Below are 12,754 nucleotides of genomic sequence, written 5' to 3'. Positions count from 1 at the left end.
GATGCTGACCATTGAGAAGACTAATGGCCGACCTTAGGGAGTCGGACATTAGCAATACGAGCACCAACTTATTGAGACTTTTGGCGATATTGGTCCGCACAGCTGCCAAATGGCCTCGTCAAACACGCCTTCCCATTCGTCTCTCGACCATAAAGTCTCAAGTACTTTGTTTTGAGCTTGTTTCCCGGCGAATTAGGAAACTACTCGCACTAAAAAAGTGTTTGAGAAGTATCTTCACACAAATACGAAGAGACTTTCGACAGTTCTTGCCAATTAGAAAGAAAGAGAAATAAAGTAAAGGCAGTTATCATGACAAGTTCTAGATGCCCGTTTTGAATATGAATAGCAGGTCTTAATCAACAGAACGGCACCGCTAACCTATTCATTATTTCTGTAAACTTCTGGACTGAAAATAAAACACGGAAAATAAAACAACTGAAAGACTGTGAACTGATATGCGAAGCTCTGTTAGGATATCACGACAATACTCCACCAATCACTGAACTTCAGGGCCGGCATAAAACAAGTGAAGATCTGATTATTCTTTCCTTCGCTTGGCCGATATTTTGTTCTTTATTTATTCGTGAGATGACAGAAAGAAACAAAAAGCTGGCTTGATTGTACTCTTTGCCTTTTCCAAACACTCGTCAAAAACCATGGAAACCGCAATTACTCGTGAAAGAATGATCAAAATGAAGATGTTGCCTGCGGTGTTGAATCAACTACTGCTTTCAAACACTTCGACACAACATCTATCTTTTGTGATGAGCTTTCATATAGCTAGAATCATTCATAAGCACGCCTCTCTGAAAGCAAGACTAATCCAAAGTTTGCCCGTGGTGTCGTTCGCGCGTTCTAATTCGCTACCACGTTTTCCGCGCGGGATTTCCGATAACGATCAAAGCTTTAGCGAAGCAGTTAATCTCAAGATGCTAAAACGGAAAACATAAAAGACACACCCAATGTAACAACTTCCTTGCCAACAGATCGAGCGATGGAGCTAGCCAAGGAAAGTCAACACAACTATAGACACTAGTAACGTTAGCTTCCAATTGTTTAAAAAAATTCAAAAAGCTGTCTTAACAACGTCAGAATTTGCTTTGAAACTGAGATGGTACAAAGGCACGTGACCGCAGACAGTATCAGCTTATCTGTATTTTAGGAACTGATTTGTACTGAATATGGAGTTCATGTCCGATCTCATTAAATATATACCCATTAAGGTGCTTGTCTGTCGTTGCGAAATATACATATGTGCACAAAATAGTTGCTGGTTTGTTAACACGACCACTAGGACAATCACGGCTTGTTCTGATTGGCGGAGAAACATTTCCCTTCTTTAGAGGAACATTTCAGGAAAGCCATCGGATTCCAAGAGAGGCAGTTAAGGTTTTTTATAGGGCTCAATTTCGAACTAAACCAACATTACTCGTCAATACAATACTGATATATTTGACTTGCTCTGGACACCTTACTTGGGAAATTGATCCAACATTGAATGATATATTTGATGGAAATTTCTTCAAAAATACCCGTATAAAAATATGTTGACTGAGTCATTTCACGTCCTTTATCATAGAAGTCAACGCAAGCTGAGAGCTGAGCGATGTTGTTTGAAAAGAAACGATTTGCAAATCGTGAATCGTCCAAGTGCTTACTAAGCCAGTTATCTTTTCACAGTGTACACGTATTCAGTTTTCTACCATTACTGGATATGACGACTGGCTTTACGACAAAGCATAACACCTTCAACTCTTCTACTGCGGTTTCGCGGCAATCCATGGCATTTCCTCGAAACATAGAGTTCAGGATGAAGACAATTCAAACGAAGCCTAACAAGCTTTCGGTGTCCCCGCTTAAATGACAAACTCTACGTATTACTATTATCTCGTACTTGTATTGCAGTGAAAAATACTCCTTTTTGAGTCCGCTTCTCTCTCATTTTGCTCATAATTTCAGTTTTTTTCCGAAACTAAGATCTGAACGCAACATACCAAGGTTTGATAGTGAAGATCTCAAAAGAGGAAAAAAATACAAGTGCGTCTGCGACGTGTTGCACACGTTTTTAAGGCCATAAAAAAACTTCGGTACATATGCTACTCAGAATTTGCGGAGTGAATGGAAAACCTGTCTTGTGTAATTTCACGATCTATTGGATATGGTTCTAATTTAATAACTGATGCTGGTGAAAGGATTAGTTGCATTCCCCTGTTGGCATGTTATTCCGGGTGTTATATATATAGTTCTAATCCACTCAACAATATCTTCACCCCACCGACCCTCTCCCCGCCGCCCCCAGTCCCCGTCCCTCGCGGTGAACCCTGTAAAGTCGCCGGAATGGGTGATTGTCATCCCCCACACTACTGCTAGTCTGTTTCTAAAGACAACATATCTTCAAGCAACGCGAGTGAAACTCAAACTCGAGGATTTTTCACTTTCGATTGTCAATCGGATTAGACTTGAGTAGCGGTACTCTTGATCTGTCGACCTTTCGCGCCGAAAAATGCACACCACGACGGAAAAGCGCACATGTATTCTGGTTTTGTTGACACTTAACAAAAAAGAACAAAGCAACACAGCCTGAAGACGAATGGCTCTGCTAGCTGATATTTCTTTATATCTTGATAATTCTATTCCGAGAGGTTTTAGGGTTTGAAATACCGTAGCAAACATATTTGCGATTTATATCTCTTGATATAATATATTAATCTCGCCTTTAGCAGCGTGTTTTGCATTCTGTTGCTTTTCCCAGATGCTAAAACAACGATAATGATATCGTGTTTGACAGTTTTCCTGTTTGGTAGTGTGAAATCTTGTTGTTCCTCTGACATTTTTCACATTTCAACACCAATACGCGGAAAACACTAAGGATATTTTTGTTCATGATAAGATGCTTGTGTTTCAAGTCTTAATTCTTTCAGTGGAATTATCTGGATAAGGCAAACAGCACGTATTCGGTTGAAAATTCAATTGTCTTACTGCCTAAATAACAATGTCAACAATATGCCTCACATACCAAGGACTCATCTACGTAAAAAACAGCTTTATAAATCAAAAACAATAACAGAGACAACAAAGCGCCGAGTCTGAAAGAGTATTTGTTTTTGACGGAATGAAATAAACAGCTATCATCGTGACAGCGGTTATTGGACAGCAATATTCTTTTCATGAAATCACTGTACGTGCGTGACGCTACGTAACAGGATGCCCCCGCTTCCAGCATCACTACTTCCGGTATGTACACTATTCCGTGGTTCTTATTGTACAGCGGAATAACCGTGACGTGACGTCATTCCAACATGGTGGACGAACGTGGTCTGAGTGTAAACAAGGCCAATCACCACGAATTGGAGAGAATATCACTGATTTCTAACGCTGAAAAACTTCGAATTCATCTTTTAAACCGTACAGAGCCGATAGTTTTTGATGGCGCAGCTAGACAATGGACGTGTTCGCTATGGACACCGGAATTTCTTGCTTCCGAAGTCGGCGATCTTCGAACCAGGTTTCGATTTTGTTCGAGAGCGAACTCGTCCGCGAATGAACCTAGTCCTTACAAGAAAGCGATCATGGAGACAGATTGCGAATTCGAGGAAGCAAGTTTTGGCGAGTTTTTTCAATGGTTGAATGGCAACATTGATAGGTCGGGAAGTTTGTCGCGTTTCCAAAGGTAACAAAAGACCAATTATAATAGAAGATAATCTAGTATCCTGCTGCTAATTGGAAGACACGTTTATTTTAGACCGGGTGTGTCGCGCCATATATAAATAATACTTAAAATACAGGTCCAATCTCAATCACGACTGATCTTGACCTTACCCATACAACACAAACAAACAAATTATCTTTTGGCACTCAGAAGTACAGCAAACGTAGCTGTCGGTTTAATTGTGTATTGATTCTTCTGTGGTTTACTATTTTAATAATCTTTGAAATATTGGCCAAGTGGACAAGATGAGCAACACCGCTGGCATATGGGAAATGGCTTTCAACAACGAATGCAAATTGTTAATGAGTGTTGAAGAAAATATCTGCTGATATTGACCGACCTGTTACAGGCGTGGACAGAGAGACAACATGACGCCTTGGAGTGTGTGTTTACGCCGGGTGCCGTAATGCTATTGTTCAATTTAAATTAATCAATCCCTTCAAGAATAGAATGTGACTGCTTTGGTTATTGTTTATGATTATATATTCAGAGAAGTTCACTGGGCAATGCCAAGGCCTGATGTTATCAGATGACTCTCTATGAATAACCCCTGAAGCCTAAGAGAGTTTGCTTTGTGTATCCAGTGAACATGCGTATTAAGACAGGGAAGCTTCTAGCAGATATAAAGGGTGCAAGAAGAGGCAAAAACTGTTACATACCAAAAGTGTATTCATTAAGGGGGGGGGGGGGGGAGGGGTCAGAGATTCTAAGACCCTATTATTGAAATTCCAAAACTTGGAGACCTTATTTTTAAACCACGTTTTTTTTGTTTTTTTTTTCAGTTTTCATGTTTTCACTGCTCGTGTATTAAAAGTAAGTTTCCCTTGCTTGTTCTTGCCTATAACCCATGATGGCAAACCATGTAAAAAATCTTCACTACTTTTAAAAGACTTAAAAAGGATGGAAGAAAACAGTTTTCACTTACCTTACTTTCACAGCACACCTTAGTATTGGTAAAACTATCAATACTTCTGCACAACAAGAAACCAAAAAGCTTAATCAGATAAGGAGTAAATTTAAAAAACCACTGGTAAATTGACACTAAAAAAATCAAACTTCCTTTAGCTTCTAGACTCGTTGCTTGATAACATGAAACAACAGAGACTGTGATGATGGTATTAAACTAAGCTTCTTTCTACATTTCTATAGACTGAATATTATCAGAGAAAGCAGTGTAACACATGAAACATAATACTAGAACAAAGGGTTTTAACAATTACAATACCCTTGTTGTCAAAGAAAAATACCTCTAAAACATGTGGTCTCAGTGGTGGTCAGGCTCAGTTACATTTCTTAGCACAGACAAAGAATTCACCAGAAAAAGATCACTGTGCAGTTGCATAACCTGACGTAAACTAAGAGCTGTTTTTCTGGTTATTTCATGTTCTAGGGAACTTGACTGGCAATGATTTGCATTCGGCACTTCTTAGATATTTGGATTATTTTCTATAAAGTGACAGTCTTTTGCGTAAATATTAAGATGTACCAGTTTCAGTAGGGCTTGGTAATGCATGCAGAAACTATAGTCAGCAATGGGCTCTAGCAGTGATATTAGAACCTTTTTGGAACAATCCCTGGTACAAATGCCAAGGGAATAAAATGTCTGACCATCTCAGGAGAAAAAAGCAAAACATAAACTTAACAGGCAGTTATTTCATGAGCAGAACAAACTCTTCATTTGTCAGCTACACACAACTGGACCATTTTTACAAGTTTTTTCATCTCAGTATTATAGTATTTCAAAGATTCAGTGAACCAAGAATAGAGACATTCTAATTCTATGGAGTTATGAAGACATGCTTGATCATCGCAATTCTAAACATCAGACAACCTGGCTAATTTTTATAGCTGACATTTAGTGTATATTTGGAAATAGGTGAATCAGAATGATTGTCCCATTGTTGTCTGTCTACATGACCAGACACATTGCTCTTAAAAGAAGAAATTACTCTTGACTTTTGACTTACAAATACATACATGTAAAATATGGCTTTGAGACTGCAATTCTTTGGTGTGTAATACAGTCTGTTAGACCAGTTGCCTTAAGTTTATTTTCCATGAGATATAGTTCTATTTGCTCATATTGATTATATATTATTGAACAGCTGAAGCCTGAATGTTCTCATGTGATCTGGGACAGCTGGTCAGTGTAAATGTGCTTAGCTATTCAGCTGTCCGATAAATATCCCAGAACATACACAGACAAATACATTTCGTTTTGTAAAGTCAAAGACTAAGAAAAAAGAAAAAAAAAATGGGATGTGGGATCGCAAGGGAGCAGCGTTTGGACTGCCCACGAGGTAAAATATTTTATGGATTATAAGTTGTGATGTAACAGAGGCAGTTGATTATTTTGTTTACTTTTCAGACAGGACTTTTGGTGCTATGCCGATTACAAACACATGGCCGAATTATTCAAAGATTTCCCACACTTACGCCATGCTGTTAACTGGAGCTGTTTTGGTTTTCCTGAAAGAAGTGGCGATGAATCAACAATATGGATTGGAAGTGCTGAAGCATCAACACCCTGTCATATTGATACGTACGGCTGTAATTTAGTAGCACAGATTTATGGCACAAAGAAATGGACTCTCTTTCCACAGAGTGAAACACCCAACTTGTATCCAACCAGAATTCCTTATGAGGAATCCAGTGTGTTTAGTCAAGTTAATGTAACTAATCCAGATTTGAGAAGATTTCCGGCCTTTGCAACTGTGGTTCAATATGAGGTATTTACATGCTTAGGTTTATGCTTTAGTTATTTTTTTTGCCACTGAACAGATCCAGAAAATATCCATACTCCCCCCACAGATTAGGGATTGGAATTTCCTGAGGGGTGGGTGGCTCTTAAGACCAAAAAATTTAAAGAACTGTATGAAGCTTAATTGGAATAGATCATATTTGTTTTCTCGGTATTGGATTGGAACTAGCTTGCAATTGAGGCTAACGCGGGGAGTCTTTTCAAATGCAAATGACATTTTTCTCGTTTTAATGATATTCTGCCGCATGAGCCTCCATTGCAAGCTAGTTCCAGCCTAATACCAGGAGTGCAAATATGGTCTATTTCCAGAGGAGTGGGGGAATCTTCCAAGGAGAAGGTAGGGATATTTTCTGGAACTACACATTTACAATTCATTGTGAGCAATAAATTATGTCTGACAAGGGCCATGATGACATGACAACTTGTGGCAGTGTTTTACTGAAACAGAATTTAAAACAACCGGTGACATAATTTGGTGCCAACTGAGGACAGGAACCTGCTAACATTCAATACAGGCTGAAAAGTAACAACCAAGGAGTTTGAGCTTCAGACTGGCACTGGTATTGATTAATTTCAAATTCAACGCATTTAATTTGTTGAATTTGGATATAACCAACTTTTTGCTGGAAAATTGCATATACAAAAACACAGTAAACCTGGTTCAGGCACTGCTCATTTGTTCTGTCAGTGTTGTCATTTGAAGAAGGCAGTCACTTAATGTAAAAGTCTTTACATTAATATGCAACGAGATCATTCAGTTCCAAATGGAAATGTGAAAAATTAGCTGTCATTCACGGTCCCCAGACTACTCAGAACTTGGTCATTTCACATTGTTGTTTTGCAGAAGACCACAAAAAATGTACAAAGTTTTATCAAGCACATGCACAGCTATACTTTTCCTCATTAAACCTTTTGTTTAATGATTACGAAAGTTCTGTAATATTTTTCATGATACAACGTTTCATAGAGTTGCAAGTTGTTGCTGTTGAATTTATGTCAACCCTTTCAAAACTATGCATCACAAAATGTTAATAATTCAAAAGCCTGGCCTCTGGCATAAAGTAGCAAGTTCCTTACATGTAGTACATGTAGAAGAAAATAAATTTTTGTTTTTTCGTACAGAATAATATGTACAGGCAATGATTATTTTAAAAGTAAGCTTAGAATGCACTTACCAAATTGATGGGCAGGTGATATGTTTTTATTGAAGGTAATTCTTCAGCCTGGTGATGTTTTATTTGTCCCCAAGAAATGGTGGCACTATGTTGAGTCATTAGAAACATCGATTAGTATTAACACGTGGATTGAACTGGTATGTACATGAATAAGTCACAACATGCAATGCACTTGACTTTGCAAACTAGTTGACATGAGTTTTTGTACTGTTTGCCATCATTATTGTTGATTGTCGGTTGCCATTAAAGATCAGAGCTGCAGTTGAAACTTAATCCACCTTTGGACCATAAATTGGTGGTGTTAAATCAGTTGACAGATAAATTGTCTTCTTTGGTCCAAGCAATGGCTGTAATAATGAGGTAGTTATATTTAGTGGAGTGCTCATAAGGCTTGGTCCACAGGATAATTAATATGTAAATCATCATCCCTAGGTTATAACCTTTACTTTTGGTGAATTTCTAAAGTAAGGATTTAAGTCGAAATTTTCTTTCATCTCAAACCTTTTTGTTAGTAATGTTGGTTTAAGATGCATCAACTAGGCTCGAAAGCAATACTTAAGAGAGATATTTTAATTAACATCTGAATGGCATTTTTTCCTTCCATGGCATTGTATCTCTTGTTTGTTAAACACTGAACACAAAGCTTCTTATTTTGTTCATGTTTTGACGTGTTAGATTCTGAATACAAATGCCCATATGAATTAGAGGTTACAAATTTGCTTGAGTCTTTGACATATAGTGTGCTGTAAATTGAGATTGACTGAATTGTAACAGTATAATATACCAGCTACTATTTCTGTTCAACTTCATAAATTAAGACCATTAATTTTACTAATTACATTTCCCCAATTAATCTCTCTTAACAATATCTTTTAATGCTAAAATTAGATGTTTATTTTTATGGAATGCAAATATATTAAATATCACTAAAACATGTCAGCGATAACACATCTTGTATGTATTATTGATCAAATGACTGCAATACGGAATAAAATGACGTTGCATGTACAATGTAATGGGCCTTAACAAAATCTGGTAATTCATGCATAATTTGTAAACTTATATTAATCACATATTTTAATTTGTTGACCAAAGGAAAGTGATCATATTGAAAGAGTCAAAGAAGCAATGATCAGAACACTGGTAGGTAAAGAAGTGTGAAGGTCAATATAGTAACTAAATAGTTTTTTAAAAACTTGGCAGGACCATAAATACCAGAAACAATGTAAAAAATCATAACAGGACAGTGCTGGGCTCAGTATTAGTGAGATTGAGGCAACAAAGCATCTGGGAACAACAATACAAGCACTATACACTGTGCTGTGTCATAAAATGTGCTGGGTACAGTATATAAAGTACAGTAGGCAGAGACATCAGCTTAATTAAAGGCAAAGGGAACTGGAAAGAGAGGATTAATAAAATAACCCACTCCTCTGAAGTGATTGGACTTTCTTTTGTTAAATAGAAATCAAATGGAATCAAGTGTTCACTGTTATTAGAAGTGGTCAACAAAAATGTGGTAGGCAAAATGTTTGAAGTCAAGGGTCTGATTTGAAGATAATAATACCACACAGTACAATAATAATTATTGAAAATAGTTGAAATGCACCTGGCAATGCATTTTGTAAATTAAAATGAGCTCCTTTGCACTGTGCGTTGTTAGGTGTGTGCCTTGAAGAAAGAGGATGGGGCTGCTGAAGTAACATGGGTGAACCCATCAGAAGTTAGTTACTTATCAGCGTTGATTTTCTCCTCGCTGCTTTTTATACAATTTCTTAACATACATTATGTCTCCTTGTAGAAGATTTTAATGTTTGTTGGTTTTCATGACTTGAGTGTGTACTTGATGGGGTTTAAGCAAGGAACAAGATGTCAGGAATACCGTAAATCCTAGAATTAGCACCCAAGGTGCTTTTTCCAAATTAAGAAGAAGATGGGGGGGGGCACTCATACGAGGGAGGCGTTTAATCGGGGGGGGGGGTGCTTATTTAACTTTCGCCAACACGTAGCAAGATATGATAGTTATTTTGAAATACAGTATTAATGTGTAAACATATGCAGCATACAAAGCTGATCCTAAAGTCTTAGTAAAACTACGGTTGGTACTTGTAATTGTTTTTCCAAACTTACAGTGTTCATAAATTGAAGCAGTGTACAAATCTAATACGCTTTAACTAGTTTGGTGAGTGTGATCACATATTAAATATCAATGTTGATCTTGTCCTCATCCATATCAATAATGTGAAGTGATCATCGACCAGGAAGGCGGGGGGGGGGGGGGCAGCGGCACTTATTTGAGGGGAGGCGCTTATTTTAAATTTTGGCCTATAAGAGGGGTGCTTATTCAAAGGGGGCGCTTATTCAAGGATTTATGGCAGACAAGATGTACTGTCCAACAGTGTCTGTTGGTTGGCACAAAACTGGATAAGATCACAATCTTATTCTAATTATTATAATTAACACGTAAATATTTAATTACCACCTTCATAAACAGCTACAGTTTTATTGGCCATGGTACTAACTGTTCTGAAGGAATTCTGCTGTGGAGAAATTTTAATTGCACAAAATAAAAGATTTTGATAATAAATAATCAATGAGCTTCAGGCATAGTAGTTGTTGTTAGATTTCATCTGAGTAAAAATTACATGCAGTTTATTCTTGTTATTTTTAATTCACAGGAAATTGGAACACATAGTCAGAACATGGGCTACATACATCAGGCATTAACTGCTGTAAAACATAAGGCAAACCTGGATGGAAGACAACAGAGAGAGACTGATAAAAATATAAACATCCCACTGTCTACTGATGATCTTATAAACTGCATAACAACTCCAGAGGTCATCAATGAAATGACTGTTCAAGTCCTCCATAAAATTGGGATTTCCCAAACAAGTGACTTGCCACTGGAATCTTGGCCAACACAGGATAAAAAGACAGTACCACCAAGTAAAGATAACTCTGAGAGGCCATGTCATGGCTGTGGCACTTGCCAGGTTGATCAATCGGTGGAGACCCAGTCATCTGATGAATGGAAAATTCATTTAAGGAATCCCCCATGTAAAAGAATCTGTATAGAAAGGGGAAGCAATAAGGAATAATAATATTGAAGTGATGAACTTGAGTATTGTTAGTTTAATAATGAATCAGGTATTATTAATATTTAAGTTATTGTTTGTTCACTGGGTAGGATTCTCCTAATAAAATGCTTAAAATTAATTCCTCCTTTTTTGGCTACATACTTCAATTCCATGTCTCAAAATGCTAAGCAAGACAAATTTATCAGCATTGTGGTGCTCCAAGGTACATTTAGAGTTGCCCATCACATCCACCCTACCTCTCCTTTGTGGCAAATTATATAAGGAAAAAGACAGGTTGAAGAAATATTGAGAAAATGCCACAAGGAGTCTAATGAAGCAGAATTTTATTATCTTTACCTTAGGCATAATATTTTGAATTCTTAATTCATCAATATCAACTTTTGTTTTTTTGTAGTGTTTTTGTTATAAAATCCAAGATTTCTTAGTTTTCTGAATAACAGGGTGTTTTACTACACTACCTCATCAACTTTCTTTATGTCATACAAGAAGGTATGTCCATCTTTCAAGGAATCCATATACATGTTGTGGTCTGATGGAAAGACAGTGAGTGTGGTTATTCCCTTATGTTAAGTTATTTAAGGGCTCTCTCTTTGGACTTTTGAAGACTTCTCATCTTCAATTTAATAGCACCTCCTCATAGCTAAATTGGCTTTGCTGATTTTTGTACATACAATTCCCCTTGGTAGAAATGTGAAGAGAGACAACTTTGTTCGTTTGTAAATGAATGATTTCCCTTGAATTTGTTGGAAAAACTAAGTAAAAAAATTATTCCTGCTGAAGATTAGGGCATTGAATTGGTGCTCGAGAAAAAAGCAACTTGGGATTGCTTATACCAATCTAAAAGTCACATGTAAACATCTCACAGTTCAAGAGTCTAACAAGGGGTACACAAGCCACTAAGTACCCTTCAATCTCACTGAATGTCAGTAATTCTGCTTTAATACCAAGAGAGTGAACAGAAAGGAAATAGCAGTGTACAACTTGCTACTCAATTATAATGATGAAATCCTGGGGTCAATTCAATAAAGAAATTACACTTGAAGTTTTTACACGTGTAATTTACACATGTAAAGTTCAGCTTGTAAATACAAGGATTCAATGAAAGTATTTTCTACACTGGAATTTACATGTGTATTGCAAGTTAGGATACAAGTGTAAACTACAAATGTAGCCTTACAATTGTAAAATCTGCTTGAATGCACATGTATTTTTACAAATGCAAATTTTAATCTCTCTGCTGCCCTTTCAAAATCTGCAGGCCTATTTAAAATCCCAAAAGGTGGATGAAGGTGTCCACAGGTAGACGAAGCTTCCCTTGAAATTCCCTTGGATTGTCGATGTCAAAAAGCTGTCTTTCTTCAAAATTCCTAGGTTGGCCGACAATTTGACATCTCAGGAGCTCGTCGACTTCCTCTTCACTAGAAGACGACATGTTTTGACATTCCAACATCTGTTTCACAAGTTGTACTCAATGTTTACAAGTGACATGCGACTTGTATTTTGCACTTGTGATTTACAAGTTGAACTCTTGTAAAAATACAAGTCAGACTCTTGTAAAAGTTGTATTAAATTTGATTCTCACCATCTTTTACTTGTGTAGTGCTACACCTATAATTACAAGTCAGACACTTGTAACCTGGACTTGTAACGATTTTTATTAAACTTGTTTTCGTCTGCGCTTGTAAATACAATGGTCCGACTTGTAGATTACAAGTGTAAAAGTTTTATTAAATTGACCCCTGAATAATTTGAAAAGATTACTCAATCTGGCCAAATCTGGCATACACCACTCTGGGGTTTTCAAGTTCTATAGGAGCTCGTTGTATTTGGCGAATGAGTAATTATTGTAAACTGTTATTTCCTGGCTAAGCAATGTTGTATGAACTTTAAATGAAGGTGCACCATAAATTCTATTTCTGCTACTGTGAAGATTCACCAGTGTGTGGTTCCAGAAAACATCCATACCCAGCCCATGGAAGGTCACTGGTAATTCTGAAGGGGTGGGGGG

At 37.1% G+C, this 12,754-nt stretch overlaps 1 protein-coding gene across 2 annotated transcripts; it reads left to right on the top strand.

The window, feature by feature from the left end:
• Positions 1-2,852: 2,852 nt before the first annotated feature.
• On the top strand, positions 2,853-12,702 carry LOC145486643 (HSPB1-associated protein 1-like). 2 transcript variants are annotated; one of them, XM_081465344.1, is made up of 6 exons: positions 2,853-3,670; positions 6,078-6,438; positions 7,681-7,782; positions 8,741-8,788; positions 9,309-9,368; positions 10,324-12,702. In XM_081465344.1, exons 1-6 carry the CDS (start codon positions 3,300-3,302, stop codon positions 10,744-10,746), a joined length of 1,365 nt encoding a protein of 454 aa, XP_081321470.1. In that variant the 5' UTR covers positions 2,853-3,299; the 3' UTR covers positions 10,747-12,702. The 2 variants fall into 2 exon arrangements, with proteins under 2 accessions (XP_081321470.1, XP_081321471.1); XM_081465345.1 differs by lacking the exon at positions 9,309-9,368.
• Positions 12,703-12,754: the final 52 nt, after the last annotated feature.

This window comes from Orbicella franksi, chromosome 5 (assembly GCF_964199315.1).
Source record: "Orbicella franksi chromosome 5, jaOrbFran1.1, whole genome shotgun sequence".
NCBI classification, from domain to species: Eukaryota; Metazoa; Cnidaria; class Anthozoa; order Scleractinia; family Merulinidae; genus Orbicella; species Orbicella franksi.
This window is presented reverse-complemented; position numbering and strand designations above follow the sequence as displayed.